The 20791-nt window shown below is 33.1% G+C and overlaps 1 protein-coding gene across 1 annotated transcript; it reads left to right on the top strand.

Moving 5' to 3' along the window:
- Window positions 1-1518: 1518 nt before the first annotated feature.
- Window positions 1519-20147, top strand: LOC130449554 (pickpocket protein 28-like). The gene is made up of 9 exons (XM_056787446.1): window positions 1519-1776; window positions 5956-6198; window positions 7182-7302; window positions 7384-7538; window positions 10199-10394; window positions 12508-12778; window positions 14329-14388; window positions 15199-15397; window positions 19681-20147. Exons 1-9 carry the CDS (start codon window positions 1637-1639, stop codon window positions 19907-19909), a joined length of 1614 nt encoding a protein of 537 aa, XP_056643424.1. The 5' UTR covers window positions 1519-1636; the 3' UTR covers window positions 19910-20147.
- The last annotated feature ends 644 nt before the right edge of the window (window positions 20148-20791 follow it).

The raw sequence follows: 20791 nt of genomic DNA on the forward strand, positions 1-20791 counted from the left end.
CTATAAATACTAGTTTGGTATAACAACTTTCTAAATAAATTAAAATAGTACGGTTTGTCATCTTAACTTATCGACTGCCTTAGTAGTTTTCTCAAATACCGATCCATGCAGTTCGTTATCGATGGACACACCTCAGAAAGGTCAACGCTGGTGTTTTCCAAGGATGTATCTACTTTCTTTCTCATCTATATCAATAATCTACTCGAAAAAACTGCATACCTGATCTATAGCTTCGCTGACGATGGCACACTGACATCGTCACCGCGCCAATAAACTCGGCTAACACCCAAATCCGTAACAAGCAACAGATCAGCACCATCAATGACGATCTTGAAAACATTATGGAGTTGGGTAGAAGCAATCTGATTGAGTTTAATGCCCCAAATACCCAGGCGGCTATTTCTACACAGAAGACTGGCACAGCAGCTCAGGATTTGGTCCTGTCTGGTCATAAAATATCACCATTACCGCAAATTCGTTTATTGGGTGTTGGAGTTGAAAATAATATGTCCTTTAAATATGCTCAACTCGATACAAAAGAGAGCAGTTCGACTTATAAGCGATCCAGAGTCGACCAGAAATTTGGGCAGCTTAGAGCATAAAAGAAGATCGCTGACGTGACTCGGTTTTACTGATACTACCACGACAACATAATCCCGCTTAGAGCAATTTTTGTAAAACCTACTTCACAGGCAGACACCGAATACGCCTGCATACGCCCCGGGACTAATTTCTTTGTGGAAGTGCAAGCCTGTGGAATCATCTACCAATGCACGTCTTTCCCGAGGACTACAGCCGACAAAAGTTCAAGACCAATATCCAGAGGCAGGCACTCAAGTGTAAAAGGGTTTACCTTCTTGTGCTTGCTTTTCCCATAAAAAAACTTATATTAGCATCCTATGAAATTTGTTGGGCTTTTCTGATCTTCCTCCTCATCCTCATGATACTTTGTCATCATTTTTTCCATGACTAATTATGGAAAAACGCTTTTACAGGAAAGCTAAAATGGTCAGGTGCCTTGTCTTTGTAAGAAATCCAGTACTTAGTCTCACACAACACTCCATGATTTCTTATAATCACGTAGGGCTGTGGATGTTTGGATGATAATCTAATAGTTCAATTAAATGAGAAAAATTATGCGGAATAAAAACTCAGTTCCAAAGATTTCTCTCAACATTTTATAAGCTTTTGTGGCAGTTTTTCCTAAATTAACAACATCCTTCATACTTCATTCAACTGATCATTTTACTTAAAATAGATGAGCAACCATGAGACATAATTATGTTCGTACTATGATAACCATACATCGTATAGTGAAATGAAAATAATTATAAACAATTTTCTAAGGTTTCACATCAGAATTTTTTCACATTTTTAGAATTGAAACATTTTTTATATTTGATTTCTCATATAAGATTAACATAATCAAATTTGAACATTTTAATTTAACAACACCGATAATTTTTATGTTAACATAACGTATTTACATTACTGATTGTATTTTTTTTCTTATCTAGTGATAGTAAAATTCTGCATGATGCGCAAAAACTGCCAAAATTAGTCTGGTGAACTAAATTTAGAAAAGATAATATACTATGAACACTTTGTTCAATAATTCTCCAATTAATAGAGGATAATGCATAAGTTAACTGTGGAAAGAAAAAGAGAAAAACCGAATTCGTGGTCGCGATTTCAACACTATTTCAACGATTATTGTGAACATTCTAGTATAATTGGATTTAATTATGTGGCCGAGAAACGGTCGAAAGGCGAAAGGTAAGTTTTATTATTGTTTTTTTTTTCATAATTAAAAGAAAAGTTAATAATGAATGATTTTATTAATTAAAAAGGAGCTTGTTACACGTAAATTTTCATTTAACTTCAAACAAATACGAGTATAGATAACGGACAACGTGATGAGATTTACCGTTCATTGATAAGATGTAAAAACATGAAACTAACAATAAAAATGATATTTAGAAAAGTAAATAGTATTGATCTATTCAATTTTACGTAATATTTGATTACATATCAAAATTATTCGGTTATCAGTAATCTTATTTAATTTTTCCACTAGTTTAAAAAGTATGATTGTATGAAAACACAAGCAGTCGAATAATCAAGTATTATGTAATTTTATGAGTTTAACTTGATGGGTTTTAAGTTTGTGTTTTGCGGAATAACAACTAGATATTCATTTCCAAACTAGCTCACGAGGGAGCCGAAACAATTTTTATTTTCATACACACTATTCTTTATTCTATGACCTAGTCCCAGCTATGTTCAATCAATTTTATAACCGTTTTATGGAATATCACTTCGTCGTTGTAAAATTTAGTCGAAGAAATAAGAGATTTGTGATCTGGTACATGTTTCAATAAAACAAGTCTTTCTTATTAGCCAAATATATCCGTTGTATTACATTTTATATAAAACTTTTGATCTATCTACTTAATTTTTCGCTATTGATGACAATACATTATTTAATGAAAAAAAAAATAATGAAATTTATTATTAAATATTTCATTATTTTTTCACATATCACATGGATTAATTTTTATATGTAACAGAATATTATTTCTGCATTTTTGGTCATTCTATAATAGTATTTTTATTTAAATGAACATGACTTATATGTCTCCTAGGTTGTTCATACACGCGACATGAATGAAGGCAACTTTTCTTTATAAACATATACATTTTATCTCTAAAAATATTTTTCGTCTTATGAAACTTGAAATGTAAATTTTTACAACCCCACTCTGTATATATTGCACTACAAAATGACATTTTTAACATGTTTTTTGATACAATTGGTCGTTAAGAATTATTTATATATAATATGGTTTATTCAACTTTGTCATTATCATTTTTTAAAGAAATTGTAGTTGAAAAATTTTTTTTCACTGATTGAACATTGTAATAAAATTTTATAATACTCCTTGCTCGCTTGCTTGTTAGTTCGCGATCAAAGTTTGGATGGTCCTGATTAAGATTATTCCCCTGCAACCCTGGAACGATTGAAAAAATACCAATAGTATTTCTAAATATAAGTTTCAAACATTTACGGTTTACGAAAATTGTTTATTTTTGTCTCAAAAACATATGGCCTGAATAGTTTATCGATATACGCCAAACTCTAGAAACTGGAAAAATAGTTTACTCAACTCGTTGATTTCTCATTTGAATGTTCAGGTTAACAAAGGTTGAAGATAAAAACCAAACCACCCACGTAGCTTATACGAGAGCTGTCCGAAAAGTTTCCGACCCAATAAAAAAGACATTTTTTTTTCATAATTATTTTTGTTTTCCAATATACTTTCCATTTATGCCTAAATACTTAGTCCCGCGATACTGTAACCTTTTAACCTTTCCAAATAATAGTTGCTGTTTTTCTACTCAAAATAGGCGTTTACGTATGCGATAATGTCCAGGTCCGATTAAAATTTTCCTCCTGCAAGTGAAACTTTGAGGATACGAAAGTCAATAGGGGTGTCACATCTTGTGAGTACGGTGGGTGGTTAACCAATGTGAATTTTAATTCTAATTTTAGCCATATCGTCCAGTATCATGCTCATGATCAGTCAAATTGATTTAAATTTGAATTTACATTTAGTTGTCCAAAATTTCACGGTCCTAAATGATGAAGCAGAATCTTTATATACTACTACGAATTTCAAACAAAAACGAAGCGTCAAAAATGCCTGAAATTTTAGAGAGAGTCTATCGATACATGCGTAAATTTAATTCCAAACTCACATTCATGAAATGACATACTCAGTTGTAGATCGGATACTTTTCGGGCAACCCTAGTAAAGGTGTTAATTTCAAATTCATACTAAAGCTAGTCGTTCCTGATAAACCCATAGTTTTTGTTGTACTATCAACCTAAATACTATAAATGAACAAGAATTCGGAATGGATCTTTTAAATTTTTATTTTGACATCAATCAATTTTATAACGTGAAATAAACATGATATCTTTATACCAAGTCGGATGGTTTTGTTGTTTTCGGTCGTCTTCGTTGATTTGCTGCTCATCAAGAGGGTAAAGGAACCTTAATATCAAATTTTCATATAATTGATGTCCAAAAAATTGCTTCGTTATACCGACTATAATTATATATTCGATATTTATTGGTGTGAATCAATGAAAATCTTAAACTTTACACTATACGATTAACAATCGTAAGGGTTTGTCAATGCTCCATTTTTCGAAATATAATAAAAATGATTTACCACATCCTTCCACAGCTGCTCAAACTTAAGAAGTTCTAGAGATATTGAACTTTGAGTAGTGGATAACAGAAAAAAAATTCATCTAAAATATTCTCTTCACTCACTATAAGTGTTCAATTGTACTAATTGGGAAATTTATAATTTCAATTCACCTCGCAAGTCTTAGTTTCAATATGATTTAGAAATAAATGTGGAGTGCGAATTTATTTGAAATAGTTTCTCAGGAAAGTTTTATTCGAAATAATCCAGACAATTTTTAAGAGATCAGAGAAGCGAGCTTAGTAGTGAATAAACTATTGAATAAACTAATTCAAACAAACACTATGAAGACAACGTAGTCCTAATCACAAGGAGCAAACTTGAAGGGTAGTATCTTCCAGGAACGACTACACATAACGGGGACGTTTGGCATGTCCCTGAGACCGATTGCAAATAATGAGAAAACGACAGCGGACATGAAAAAGGATTCTAAACATAGGAAGAGATAAGGAAATTATGGCAAAACAGGAAGTTAAATAAAACTTGAGAGCAGACTTCTGTGGAATGATCACATCAAAAGTATCATAAAGCCCCATGACCGTCAACTAAGGCGCGGCGCTATCCTTCTACACACAAATCATTCAATCATTCAGCTCAAAATTTGTACTGTACCAAATAACTCGAAAAAAAAAAAAAACAACCGTGCCTCGAACATGGACAAGAGTTGTACTGTGGATAAATATATGTCAGCTTGTATCTTGCAGGAAAAACTTGTAGCTGATACTTTGAAACTTATTACGTAGGAGTTAGGTAGAAGCACCTATCACCTATTGACTAACTGCTAGCTTTTAATATAGCTAATTAACCAGTTAGCTTCATGTATTCATTTTCGTTTTCGCTTTGGCTTGAGTTATTCTAACCCCTCTCTGATTCATTGTCAGAGTCGTTGCCTGCTATCATGTTTTCATCGTCTATTCTAGACTTACTTATTCTTCCTAGTATCCCCACAAGTATACAGCTTATCTCCTCCAAGCGTACCTTAGTACTATCCATTTTATGCTAGTGTGTGTGGCTTCAATCTTTACAAATAACGAAAATAATAGAATATACGTCATTTCCTCACACATGCAAATTTGTAAGCTGATTGTTAATATGCAGCTAGAATTAATAAAAAGAATCAACAAGCGGTGAATGAATGAATAACTTTCATAACTTTGAAACTACATAAGTTTCAACTGACAGTGTTTCAACAAAGACATAGCCACCTGGCTTATAAATTTATCTACAGTTACATATGAGCTATCATCAGATAAATTTTCATATGAGAAAAAATCATTGAAAGCATAATTTTTTTATGTTCGAGGCATCAACTGACGTCGCTATGTTATAGTTAGCTAATTGTTTTTTGTCTTTGTGTTAACTACAATTTGACAAATTTTTAGCGGGAAGGAGACGATTGAACATATTTTTCCGAACCGCAGGTGACGTTCACAAAGATTTATGATACTGGTCTCAAATGTGTTCCTATGGTATCGGCATATTTTCCAGAAAATAATCCAGTTATTGCGTACAACTTTTTGGATAATTTCCAATAATAATTATAATGTCGAATGTTCAACTCTAAAAGCTTAATTTGATTGTGGTAGTTTTCCACAGTGGGAAGATTCTCACTGCCGATTTTAAAAGTTTTAATTCTTATTTTACATATATTCCGCTAATACTAATGAATTCTTTTAGGATATTATGGATCACATTGATCATCATAGCGACAGCATTATCAATCTATTTTATAATGGAACAATATAATAAATATGACGAGAATCCATTTATCGTTAGCTTAGCAACACGAGAGACGCCAATTTTTCAAATACCGTTTCCAGCAATAACAATATGTCCTTTTACAAAAACGTCAAAATATCTCTTCAATTTTACGGATGTCGTTCACAGACTTTGGGATAACATTTCTGTTTCTGAATCTGAGTAAGTCAAAAATATAAAATGACAAACATTTCAAAGTAAAGAAGCTTCTGCATTGTTTAGCGACAATTATAAGTGAGTAGATGCTCTAGGGTAGTACCGGAGTGGAAGGGACGTTTAAGGGCTTATCGTTACGTCTTAGTATCCTTATCGCCAAGTTTCGAAATAAGGGGTGTGTTAAAAAGGTCAAAAAACGAAATTGAATAAGGAATTTTATGTATTGGAATTGAGGAATTACATTCAAATTCCAAACAGTTGTAAAATTTGAATTATATGTTATTTATAACGCCGATGGTGTTGTAGTAATAAACAATTGCATCTTTAAACTTCATGTACATACTGGTATATACGTTATAAAAGGAGATGCTTAAATTAGGGTTCCTCACGTTCATTTGCTTTGAAATACTGCTGGAGCTTCCGATACAAAAAAAATGTCTAAATGTTATGTGGATTGGACTAAATTCAGAATCGACAAAAAAGCAATAATTTAAATGTTTGTATTTTTGAGCTTATAAAAATCATGTAAAATTATAAAATTGTTTTTTTTTCGTTGGTGCCATCTTGAGACGTGATACTCGCATACAAGTTGATAATTTCCTATGGTGCTGTAAAAGAATATGGTTTGCTTCTTGGCTACATTGGTTTACATCTTATCTTATTCGGTGATGTAGATTTAATACGTCACGGTGACTTTAAAAGCTTTTCCTATTCTTCTAAACTCATGACCTCTCATTCCTTCTTACTGTAACTTATACCTCATACAATATTTCCCGCGCACCGTTTATATACCCTGCCATTATTAACAAAACACGTACGTACATCACTTTTTTAACACACCTCATATTTCGATGTAGCCGTCTGCGGTAAGACATAGCGATAAGGATAGTACGACGTAGCGATAAGCCCGTAAATGTCACTGCCACTCCGGTACCCCCTAGAGAATCTACTTAAGTGTGTTGCCCGAAAATCTTAGATTAGAATTTTAGGATCCAAATTGCGCAGTATATGAGTATGATATGTGACGATGATAACTTGGATAATGGTGTCACAGAATACATTCCAGAAATTCCACATTTCAATGAAACGTTTTACGAGAGACTCGACAAGGTATTTTTTGTAATTTAATTTAGAGATAGTACTAAATAATATTCATTTCTTGGCCTGTCACTATAACTGTTTTCTTTCTAGTTAAACCCTACTTCGACTTTGATAGACAGCTCCTTTTGCGAATACATGGGAGAAAAGTTTGATTGTTTGGAATATTTTTCGCCAATAATATTGGACGCTGGGATATGTTATACTTTCAATATGTTGAATCGAGACGAAATTTTCAAATCAAATGTGTAAGTTTCAATAAACTTGTCCAAATAATGATCTATAAAAATGTGAAAACCAACAAAGGATAATGAAAAAATGAAACTATGTGACAAAATGTTACGAGTATCCTCTAATTATGTCAATATCTATTTATACCTTTCAAACTAATTGTTTTAGATATAATGAATTTCTACCAGCATTTTATTTATTCAGTAATTCATATTCTTTATTCAGTAATTCAATTGCAAATAGGTTTTCGTATCAAGTTAATTAAATACGTATGTATGTAAGATACTAGAGAACCCAGAACAAGATTATTCAGTAATCAGCGAGAGACGGCTCATTCGACATCCTCCAGTTGTTTATCCGGTTTTTTAGGTTCGAAGTACTCAATGTCTAAAGCTTCTTTCCCCACTGTTGTTACAAATATTGGTTCATACATTTTGTATCTAAAAGTTATTAGTTAAAATATATGCTAAGAGTAGCTTTGTGAACTTGGAACCCGAACTAAAAAAAAATATACAACTTGATATATATTCTACAAACGACGCAGATAATTGTTTATTCGTTTGTAGTCCTTTTCGGAATATCTTGATTACCATTGCGTTAAGAATCGTTTGTAATTGATGGTAATAATAAAAAAAAATTATTGCCGGACCTGAACCTTCAAACATATTATTTAAAAAATAAAATCTATCACCCAAATGAACTACAAACGACGCAGGTGATTGTAATAACCTTCATTCGTTTGTAGTCCTGAAAATCATGTAAATCATGACTGAAAGAAAATTTAGTATGGCAATCAACTACAAACGATGCTGAATGCATTGATCTCAAGATTTTTCGAAAATTATCATATTTCATAAAAATTTACAACCTTTAGTGATTTTCAGGAAATTTTTCAGGTGTACAAACGAATAAACGATATTACAATCATCTGCATCGTTTGTAGAATATGTATAAATTTTTATTTTTTTTAGTTCGGGTTCCAGGTTCACAGAGCTGCTAAGAGTTGCTCACCTCTGCTGTTGATCTCTTTGTTACAACAAACAGTGCATTTGCATCGCATCCTAGGAGTATTGGCAGCTTCTTTCTCTGGCAGTACTCTACTAGTCTTTGCAGTTCTGGTGATGGCACACGCCCATTTCCATCGAAATAACTAGAGGGATGAAAATTTCTTGACGTTTTTTCTCGTATTCGAGGCGTGCCCAAATTGGTATGAGGTCTCTGGGAAGAAATTCTGAAAGACAAAGAGAATTTATGTCGTTTCTCGTCAAGATACATGATATCGGCATACTACCACAACTTGTGTAATATATTACCTTGTTGTTTTCCTCCTTTTTCGTTAAGTCGAGAACTGGTATTTTCCCAAACCTGTAGTGGATGGTGTAACCAATGGACTGATGGTCAGTAAAGATTGTTCGTCTATACTTACCCTAATGAGCTGACCATTACATTCGTCCTTCCGATTTAGGACTTTCCATTCTGCGCTTTTATTAGCTGTAGAAGCATCTTTTCTTTAATTCCTTCATTCCTAGTAAGAAACAAAGTGGCTGTGTATGCTTTCGGGATATCTTCTCTGGCACACGTAGTTAACTCGGCCCCTGTCCAATCCGCGAGTTGCGAAACCTTCAGCAGTAACCACTCAGCCGACTGTGGCATTTCACAATCAACCACAATTAGTTCCGGCCGAAAGTAGATACCCTTAAATTGGACCTTATGCTCCCATCCAGAGAACATCTCATCCACTAGTGCCTCCTAAACCGAAGTTTGCTGGCTCGCCTTGAGAACAGACCGCCCTCGGCAGAATGGCAGCTCTCGAGATCTTGGCCATGTAATTGCCTCCCTTTCAGGATTTTGGATTGAGGTATTCTCAACCCTTCTCCTCTTTGAAGCTGGGGATAGTGTTTTGTTTCACTACCCTTTGAACTATACTCCAATGCTTTGGTTCTGGCTTCCTCTGGACGGTAAAAAGGTCGTGGCAGGAGAAGGATCAGAAGAAGAAGGAGAATACATGGTATGGAGGACTCTCAAATACATCAGGAGAAAGGGGAAAAATCAGGAGCAACAAGAGGATAAGGAAGCAAGTGAGAGGGCTGAATCAATTGAAGAATTCAAAGGAATTGATAGAAGATAGAGGAACAAAATGAATGTCAATATGAGCTGAGATATAAGAGATATTAAGGAAGATATGATGAAACAGAATGAAAAAATAGAAAAAATGACTGCAAATATGAGCGGATTTATAGAGGATATTAAAGGAGATATCATTAATATGACGGGAGGAATAAATAATGTGAATAAAACTATAAATAAAAAAATCGAATTTACGGAAGAAAAATAAACTAGAGAAGAAAATCGAACGAAAGAAAATAGGAAATTTGAAGATCAAGAAATTTGGGAGGATAAAGAATAATTAAGAAATAAAGGTGCAAATATGGAAGAGAATGTAGAAGACCAAAATGAAAATTTGAGATTCGAAATTCAAGAAAATGGGGTTGAGATCAATAAAGAAATAGGAAACCATGTAGTGGAAGAGGATAAAAAAGGATTTTGAGAAAAATTCATCAGGAGAAATGCAAATCACCACTTGGAAAAATATTCAACTATTAATACAAACTCAACCCTAATAACTGAAGAAAAATGATCACATTAAATGATTTTCATGATTATGATTCTTTTTCAGGCATCATTATTCTGATTTCCACAGCGGTATATTAACCAGTGACTGGGATAATGATGATGGATATCGTAAGGGAACTGGTCAAGAAGCCTACCCACTAAGAGCTTTATTAGCAGGCGCTGATAATTCTTTTGATCTCATAATAATGGCATTAAGTGGGGATTCTGATCCTCTTTGCTCAATTGATGTTGGATATAGTGTGAGTAATTTAGAAAAGGCAACGTACTTTCGATTTATATAATAAAATACAAAACATGTTATAAGGTAAATTTGTCGGTCGTTATTAGACGCCAGAACATAGTTAAACAAATAAGGAAGTATGCAGATTACACTGTTACTGCAAATCAATCTATTTTTCATTCTTAATGGTACATTTTGTATATATTTTCAGTTTTCCTAATCTATTAAATCAGAAATACAACTGTCGAGATCGCATAGCTACAGTTCTTGGAATTTATACGATATTATGACGTAAGTGATGAACTAGCTTTAAAATTTCTGCATGGAGTAGTATGCCAATAGAGCGAAGAGAATGGAGCAATTTCGCGAACCGAATACAATGTACTTCAATCAAAAATATCATACAAAGTTTTCTGTATAACTGTATTTATTATCATTGGAAGTATTCTAATATAAAATTACATTTTCACGGATCCAGTTCCTTCAATTATTACTATGGCATTTGCCGTGAATTATCCATGTTAAATGATGCTGAATCACCTCAGATACTAACAATCAATATTTTTCATGATTTTTATCAACAATTCTTGTTAGTGTTCAATATCCATCTCTTAGGTATACTGAAGAATGATTATGATATTTAGATATATTGGACACACCTATATATTTCAAGGTTTCGAATAACTATTTATTCATATTCTGAAATTGTTTCAATATAAGATGAACATTTGAACATTGTTGATATTAAAAATTACCACATCAACTAATTGAGATTCGTGGTATACAATTCCTTAATAGAATATTAAGTTTATTTAATTCAAATCATAACTTTCAAAATTATATAGGACATAAATATTTTTTTATACATTTGTCGATTTCGTTTGTAACTGGTTCTATTTAGGACAAAGAAGAAGAACTGGAAAAACTATTATTGTGAGATTATATCACTAGAGTATATCTCCATCTCATTCCAAAGTCAATGTCAGGATTATTACATAGGATTAGTTTTAAAAGGCTTTAGGAATAGAATTTTTATAAATAAAGTTTGTATAATATGCTCAGTTTTGTTATGTGAAGCAAGCAAGCACAAGAGGGCAAACTCTATTAAATGTTATCACTGTATAAATTGCTGATGCCTCGGAATAAAGAAAGTATTTATTATGCTTTTCAATCCTAGAAACATCGTGTTGAGTTATACCTGTATGTCTGATAATTTTTCTGGTGTTTGGGTTTGGATGTTCAGCTTCCATTGCTAATAAAAAGAATTTATTCTCTTCGTTGGTGATAAGGATCATCTTCCTCTATTGCTGTATGTGAGCAATACTATCTATAGCACAACATTTCATCAGCACCGTTTCAAAACGTATCTACGGCGGATGGTGTTAGTCAGGAGATTTTTGTCCTTATACCCATAACGTTGAGCTATAAGGCTAACGGTGCACGCAAAGACTATGCCGATGACTTTGAGTTCTGTCCAAGACCACTAGCCAAAACAACGAAAAATGAGACACAAAAGCACTTAAATTCATTGTGAAGTGGTACACGTTCAAATTCTTGAATGTTAACTCCATTGAGACTGAGACAGAGCTATTTACACAAAAGAGGAAATCGAAGATTTGTAATAAATTTTATCCTCTTTCCACTTCTTATACCTTCTAATGATGAATCGTGATGAATCGACTTGGCTTAAGGTCTCTTTTTATGGGAAATCAATTTAAAAATACAGGTAAAAATTAACGTTTCGATCTATTTCGGTGTTTATCAAAAAAATTATCAAGAAAAACATATTATAATACATTGACAAACAAAACGGAAAAAGGGAATGTATTAATCGTTGACACAGTAAAGAAAGTTGTCCTGAAGCGGCAAAAAGGCACGAAAATAATTTTCAGACTTCCAAGGTCATAGTCGACAGCAAAATCTCACAATTTTTTTAATAAATAATAAAAATTATCTGCAGCATGTGATTTTTCTATAAAAATATAGTGAAATGATACCTTAATAGGGCAGCCAAAATAATCGAGTGTAGTGGAAAATTTCTTTATCATACAATTTTAGAAATCAATTATTTCATTAAATATTTAAAGTTATTTAAAGGTATTTTCCCCTAATTGCGGTTATCTGTATTACAGGTTACAGTCCATACACCACATTCTATCCCCAAAACGAAGAAAGATTATTTTATTCTACCTTTGGGAAGCTCTACTACAGTCATAGTTACACCGAATGTAATGTCAACTTCAGCGACAGTAAAAAGATACAAAACTAAAGATAGAAAATGTTACTTCTCTGATGAGAGAATATTACATTATTTCGTTTCGTATACTCAAGGAAATTGTTATCTGGAATGTTTCACAAATTATACTTTACAAAAGTGCGGATGTGTTCATTTTTATATGCCACGTAAGTTTATTTATTACAAAAAGAATTTTAGTGTCTATAAATTGAAATAAACTCAATAGTTTGAATACTAATGTTTTAAATGTGGTCATATCAGCTCGAAAGACGACGAGCGTTAGGAACGGCAATCGGAAAAGTTTACCAAATGATACTGAAGGTCCGTTGAATTACGTTTGGAGAGATAGAAGAGGCTATCTGCATTTTAAAAGAACGTATTTGCCATGTACTGACTGACGAATTATGAACATTTCTTATTGACGCATTATAAGAAAAATGAGTCGAATTTTTGCATCGATTTATAACTGTTGATGAAATCTAGATCTATCACTACAATCTTGATATGAAAATATAGTCAGTATAGTGAATTGCTAATTGTGAGCCTGCTCCTAAAAAGTCAAAGACTTCATCGGATGAAAAAGTGGTGGCGATTTGATTTTTGAAATTTGAAAATAATTTTGGGAAAAATGTTTTGTTCCTTTGCTACGTTTTTTCTTTCACTTCTAAATTACATACGCATAATTTCATACATGTCCCTTCATTGTAGCTCTCAAATTTTAAAACGTTTCGCCTGAGGATCTTCCTCTTCCACACTTTCATGATTCAGGTGCTCTCATCTCAAAATTCAAGCAGTACATATCAACTCAACTTGCTTAAGATCTATTGAACTCTTTGATCATTGTCATCATCTGCCTGCTTGAAATTATGTCCATAATTACATATTTTTATTAACTATTTTATTCTCTATAAAAGTAGGAACAAAAAAGTATTTTCTAATAACTGGGAGGGAAAAATAATCTACAATTATTTGTAATTCGTGACTCCAGCACCTCAACATTTGCCGGTTTTATCTCAAAAACGTTTCATGTACCCGTATAAAACGAAGAGTATAGATCCTTCCCCTTTGAAGTAAAACATTGTGGATAGGTCTTGTGAATTTGGGAGCATTTAGGTTTTCGTAAAAGTATGTTCGTCCTATATCTTGATATCCTTCAATCCCAGACTTGCACTTTCTTTATGCATTAAGTATTGCCTCTTCCCATCCCAAGTGAATTCTCATCCGGGCCAAAAATGACAATTTTGCCAATACATCTATATCATAAAGTATATTCTTCAGCAACCACAACAGAACGTACTTGAAACTGTAGTATTTTGTCAGGATAAATTTCAAATAATTTGGAATTGGAAAAATTGTTCGTTTATGAGGAAGCAAGATGCAAATTATGTTCTAGAATTTGCAGCATTGACGACTAGCTAATTTCAAAATTTATTGACTCATTATAAACAACATCAAATCCATCTGTGTTTTTAATATACACATTGTTGGTGTTCTATGTAATTGTAATATATTTACAAGTTGTATCAAGATATGACATTTTTCAGCTTCAGCTAGAAATTTCATATTTCGCAGTTAGTGAAAGCTTACACAACCTATTATTATAACTATCAATGACAATGACAAACTACCTTTGAATTTATTCCTCAATACACTCTTATTCCATATATATATATATATCTCACGTGGGCAACGTTTTAATATATTATTATACTTTCAGATGAGAAGGATACACCTATTTGTGGAAATTATCAGCGAAATTGTTTGAAAGAAGCGGAAAGTAAGTATTCATTCCATTTCAATTGAATGAATAATAAATAAAGTTGTAAAAAATTCCAGTTGCAGACTCTTCCTCAGAAAGTGTTATTCAGTAACTGTTAAAGTATATATAATTGATACCTTATGTAGGTAAAAACCACCAGTTTTGTAACAAAACGTAATTTAATATAATGCTGAAAAAGCTGGAATAACCTCAAATTAAAAACTATCCCAGAACACGTTCCTCAAAATTAATAGTAATCGTTAAAAACGATAAAAAGTTCCAGGAAGGTGGAAAATTATAGCGAGTTCGGTAGTGAGCCAAATTTGATTAGTTTTGGGATTGCTCCGGTATTGTAACCTGGAAGAATTAACAGCCTCAGGCGAAATTTAAATGCCGCCCATTAAACTACTCATTAAATCACTCACACAGGCTGCTGCCAGATTTTCGTTTGTCGAGTTACTCCAGTATACAATTTATTGAGGATATTATAGAAAATGCACTAGAACTTCAAGGAATCTTGTTGGTGTCATACGCATGGACCTTGAGATAATAAGAGACAAGAGGGGCTGAACTCTGTCGAGCTGCACTCTCATTTCCACTTTTTCTTCGATTAAAGGTTCATCGTATACCGTTCACCACGTATACCTAGATCGTACCAAAGATACAAAGGTGTCCTTCCATTATTATAATTGGGGATTTGTTAATATTGCACCTTCTAATTGAAAGTAGGAGCTTAGTTTTTTGAGTTAACCTTAAGTTTTTTGAGTGTGTATTTTCTTTTTCATTTATCGTCACGTCAATTGAAATTATTATACAATTTTGTTTTAGGTGAACTCAAAACATTGGAAATAGAAGTTGCAATGGGTTTAAAAGAAGATTCTCTAAGTTGTAATTGTTATCCTCTCTGTAGTCAACTCACTTATCAAACAAGTATCAGTAGAACCCAATGGGAATGGAAAGAATATTACAAAGCTCACAAAAAACTTCGAAAGGAATTAAATTTCTCAGATGATTTAACGAACGAACTGTGAGTATTTTTTGTCAAAATTTTTTGCTAGAAGTAAAATTATATTTATAATTATCCGTGAAACCCCAATAGACAGCATTGATACGTTCAATATGGAGCAATGATTTTTGTTGTTGTGATGCTCCCTCCACGTATAAAAGCTATAAAACAAATAGTGACTTGGTACTTCGAATACACTTCTCCAAAAAAGTCGACTACGAAAAGCAGCGGAGCAATTCGCTACAATCTCGGATAAAGGAGGAGGCAATATCAAAACAGTCGGTGAACATTTTTTATAGCTGATAACTACACTGCGCCGCCAAATTAGAACATATTTTCTAAAATGAGGAAATCTACATGAAAAAGTCTCGTTTGTGATCACACATGATGACTGTTTAATATCTTTCAACTGTCAAAAAATATTTTTTTATTCTATGGAATGAACCATGGAAATAAAAATACTGGATAGAAGAAATTTTTTGATAAAATCAAAATTAATAGCCTCGGCTTGCAATTTCATTATTGTATTTAAAAACCGTTGTGTCTTTACTCAACATTCAAAATTTGTGGACAATGAAAAACTATCATCCAAGTCATTTAAAACGTTAATAACAAGTGGATTTTTTTATTCCACAAAATATTTTTTAAACAAATTTTGAAGATTCCTCTAACATCGTAATTTGATCATTATCGCTACTAAAGGACAATTTTATTCTATCCTAATTTACTACAGGGTGCGGCAGCATAACTTCCTTTTTTAAAAAGTTCGCCATTTAGTCGGTAGATGTCGTAACGGAGTGCTAGTGGTCTCGTTCGAGAGGGGGGACTATAAAGTTTTGTCCCGGCACAGTTCAGTCGCCATCATGCGTTGGAACAGTGAGGAGCGTGCGTTTGCCGTTGAGGTTTACTTTTCGAGCGGATGTTCTGTGATCGCAACCCAGCGCGCCTTTCGGAATCGCTTTAATTTAGCCCCCTTGGCCTCTGTCCCGGACCGGAAATCAATTGTTACGTGGGTCACTACGTTCAGACAAACTGCAAGTGTGACAAGACGAAGAACTGGAGTCCCTCGGCTCATTAGATCACCGGAGAACATTGAGTTAGTTAGAACTTCAGTGTTGCGATCACCACGGCGTTCTGCGCGCAAACATGCGTCTGCCCTTGGACTTTCCGATCGTTCTGTGAGGAGAATACTTCATGATGATCTTCATTTTCATCCATACAAGATGGCAATTGTGCAGGAACTTTCTGAACGTGACTTCAATTCTCGGAGGAACGCGTGTGAGGTTTTTCTGGAAGTCGTTCCTGAGGACGCTATTGTTTTTTTAGTGATGAAGCCCATTTTCATTTGTGTGGATCCGTAAACAAACAAAACATGCGCTACTGGGCTGATACCAATCCTCGACAATTGCATCAACGGCCTTTGCATTCACCTAAAGTCACCGTGTGGTGTGCAATTTACTCACGTGGAATTATTGGTCCCTGGTTCTTTGAGGAAAATGAAGTCACAGTGACAGTGAACTCGCACCGGTATGTAAACATGTTACAGGAATTTTTTTTCCCACGGCTAGATGAGTTGGACTTAGGGGACACTTGGTTCCAACAAGACGGAGCAACGGCACACACTTCAAGAACATCGATGGCTGTTTTGAGGGAACACTTCCCAGAGCGCCTTATCTCAATTAGGGGCGATTTGGAGTGGCCAGCCCGCTCTCCCGATTTGACCCCTTGTGATTATTTCCTATGGGGTTTTTTGAAATCCCGTGTGTATGTGAACCGTCCAAGGACCCTACAAGATTTGAAGACGAACATCCAGGAAGAAATTGCCAACATAACGCCTGCTATGCTGGCAAGAGTCATGACAAACGCCAGAAATCGGTTTACTCAGTGTATGGAGAATGGGGGACGTCACCTAACTGATTTGATCTTCAAAACTCAGTAAAACAAAACTTTATGTATGTGCCTGTATTATAAAAAACGAATAAAAATTTTCTGATTCATACAATAAGTTTTATTAACTTTTGAAAAAAGGAAGTTATGCTGCCGCACCCTGTATAAATATATTGCATCTAAGGGACTAACTAACACTTATCTATAAGATTTCGTAATTTGCTGTCCTTTTACATTAATTTTTCGAGGTAACAGGAATTGTGGATTAAATCTTGTTTCACATATTTTGAGCAGAATTGTGCTTCCTCTGAAAGTTTTACTCTTTAGAACCTTCGTTCTCTATGTATTGCGGTCATTCAATATACAATCAATTCACAATATGTATCACCATTCACTTCATTAGTTCGGCTTATCAGTTTTGGCAAGAACGTCTTACAATCCATCAACCATGTACACAACTACAACATTCCATTGCTTGAAATCCACCGGGTGAATATTACCAAAAAGTAATGCTCTTGGATGATAAGTTTTAATAAAGTTATTTTTTAATGCATCTAGGTAATAAAGTTATAGGGACTATATAATATTTTTTTAAGCATCTGTAACTTTTAAAAGATTTTTATGATTTTATTTATTTGAATAAATTCACTCTTGTTGGAAGCTCAGCTTGAAAAATTATATAATTTTTGGTAACACTAAACCCCCATTATCCATATCATTGTTTTGTCGACTCTTTTTTTCAATTACTAGTTCTTTGACTTCTTCTGTTTATTTCCCCCTCCATTTTCTGAATAAAGATCGTTGGCTGTTCTTAAATTTGAGCGTTGCGTTGTGTCCTTGTTCTCCAGCTAATTTCACGTCAGGTAAAAACTTCTTTCTTTTTATTTGCACTTTTTTTAAGTAGTCTTGGTTCAAAAATTTAAAATTTTTTGATTTCAACTATAATTGGTCCCTTTTTATTTGTTTTAATTGCTCCTATTCTATTGTATTCTACTAAATCAGCTTCCAGCTCGACTTCTACCTCTATTTTCCTCATTATGATTTGGACCTTTTCCTTTATTTTTTGTTGACTTTCATTTCCCTCATCTTCGATTCCTTAAGTTATTGTACCATTGTTTTTAATTTCTCTTTCCACATTTTCCCGTCTTTCTCCTTGTTCGGCTATTATTTGATTAATCATTTGAATTTCTTATTTCAATTCATCTATTTTATCCATATATTCTCCATTTTCTCTTCTATGCTCTTGAGACCATCTTTATCTGGAGGAACATTCCTTTCATTGCTTCCATATTGTACTTTTCATTTCTTTGCTTAACACACCTTAACGAGTTCTACGTCCCGTTCAGTTTCGCTAGACACCTACAGATAGCCCCCAACACTTACCTGGGCTGGTAAAACTCGTCTAACTACATTATTGTGGCTTAATTTTGCTATTTTATTTGGATTCAGTGCGGGTCTGTAGCTTTAAATAGAGTATTTTTTTATGCATCTAGGTAATAAAGTTATTTTTTTATAATAAGCATCTGTACCTTTAGAAAGATTTTTATCGACTGGATTTGGATAAATTGAGTCTTGTTGGAAGCTCGGCTTGAAAAGTAACACTAAATAGCCATTACACTGCCCGACAATTATGTTCGAAATTTGTGAATATTTTCTTTGGTCTTCTTTTGGCTTGTCCCCTTGATACTTTTTTGCTTGAGGAGTATATTATTATTGCAATTTTGAGAGACGTAGTTACAAGTATTTTTACCAAACGAAAATTGGAGCAAGTTAAATTTTCATGTATTTGCACTCTATCTTTGAGCTTTTGTTTGATCTCTGGTATTTTTATTTCTTAGGATATGTTGTTTTTATTCTAACCCAATGTTTTCTCTACCATTATCATCAAGATTATCATTTGTCTCATTTATATTGTGTGATAAGATCCACGTTTGTTTCAAATTCTTTCATAGGTACCAAATGCATTCAAAACCTAAACGATTAACATTTTCATACATAAACATGCCTAGAATATTAATTTGCCTTTTGGAATTTCCTGTGTTTTTTGCAATACTACGATATAATATTCTCTATAATGACATTTTTTGATACCTTGTGAAATATCATTAACATATATAGTGTATCTTACCCAGGATTTACCATAATCTTTCGAGTATAAATAAATTGGCTTCAATTTAAAATCATGTTATACTGCGGCAAACAGCTATATCATCGAACAATTCTACCAACTCTATAGCCGTCTGTTTAAGGTTAAGCCAGAAACCCTCGTAGATTTTAAATTTTAGAAAATCTAATCTAATTATGGAATGTTAATAGACGATTCCATGAAAATTGTTTATTAATATCAAAAACAACATAGTAATATTGATTGTTATGTTATAAGCATTCATATATACTTAAATTTTATTTCATTTCAGCCAATTCTCAAGACTGAAAATTTACTTCAAAGATGATCTGTTCTTTTCTTATGAGAAAAACGAACTTTATGGAATTTTTGATTTTATATCCAATTTTGGAGGGCTATTAGGCCTTTTCACGGGATTCTCCCTTTTAACAGTAGCTGAAATAATTTATTATATTTCTGTACGTATGTGGTGCAACAAAAAACTCTACAATGATATATCTGGCCCTCCAGATAGTGACTGAATATTCAGAAAAGCTGCGACGTCGATTGATATCAATTAAACTATGAAGAAACTTCCAATGTAACTGCAGAAAACAAATTGTTCCATATATGTATAGTTTAACATTTCTTACCTGATTTTGTTGTAACCTTTTAAGAATTAAATTTTGATTATCACTCACACACAATAGAACCAATCAATAAATTGGACTACTCATTGATACAGGAGTTTGAATAATGTAATTAAAACGTCTGATTTAATCACTTGTGTTTTTTTCAATCACAAATTTCTTATTTTTATTACTATAAATACTAGTGCGCTTCGCTTATGTTCAGCTTAGTATTAAAACTCAATTTCTTGGCACATATTCTCATTTTGTAACATATGGACAGAGGAAATAAATCATAGGTGTTATTCAAAAGTGTATAGTTATAGACCGGGGTTTCAAGGGCTTCGTTACAATAAAGTTGAAACACATTTGAAAATGATTTGAAAAATATATTTTCAATTAACTGAAATATATCAAATTTAAAAAAAAATGGGAACGATATTTGTTCTCGATAACTATTGTAATAGGATTCCATATCGATCCGGCGTAGTGTTCAGTCGTATTTTCCGATAAGATAAATGAAATAAGTAGTTAAAACTAATTAGTGTAAATTCCAATAAAAATCAAAACAAACAATGAGAATTCCCTTATGACTTTTGATAAAACAGCAATAAATATACCTCAAAATGAGTATACGCCCACTGAAGATATAACTCAACAACTGAAAACCAACCAACTGAAACAAACAACTTCCTTTCTACAAATCTAGTTTAGAAGATTACCTCAAGGCTCTTAGCCAAACAATATAACTAAACAATATGAATGTTTACTAAAAGCCAACTAATAGTAGAATAT

Source organism: Diorhabda sublineata, chromosome 10 (genome assembly GCF_026230105.1).
Source record: "Diorhabda sublineata isolate icDioSubl1.1 chromosome 10, icDioSubl1.1, whole genome shotgun sequence".
Lineage (NCBI taxonomy): Eukaryota > Metazoa > Arthropoda > Insecta > Coleoptera > Chrysomelidae > Diorhabda > Diorhabda sublineata.

Excerpts from the sequence above, each read along its gene's own strand:
- LOC130449554 (XM_056787446.1), top strand. The coding sequence starts at position 1,637 with ATGCATAAGTTAACTGTGGAAAGAAAAAGAGAAAAACCGAATTCGTGG. Across the intron at positions 1,777-5,955 it reads AAACGGTCGAAAGGCGAAAG|GATATTATGGATCACATTGA; the intron begins GTAAGTTTTATT and ends GAATTCTTTTAG. Across the intron at positions 6,199-7,181 it reads ATTTCTGTTTCTGAATCTGA|GATCCAAATTGCGCAGTATA; the intron begins GTAAGTCAAAAA and ends TTAGAATTTTAG.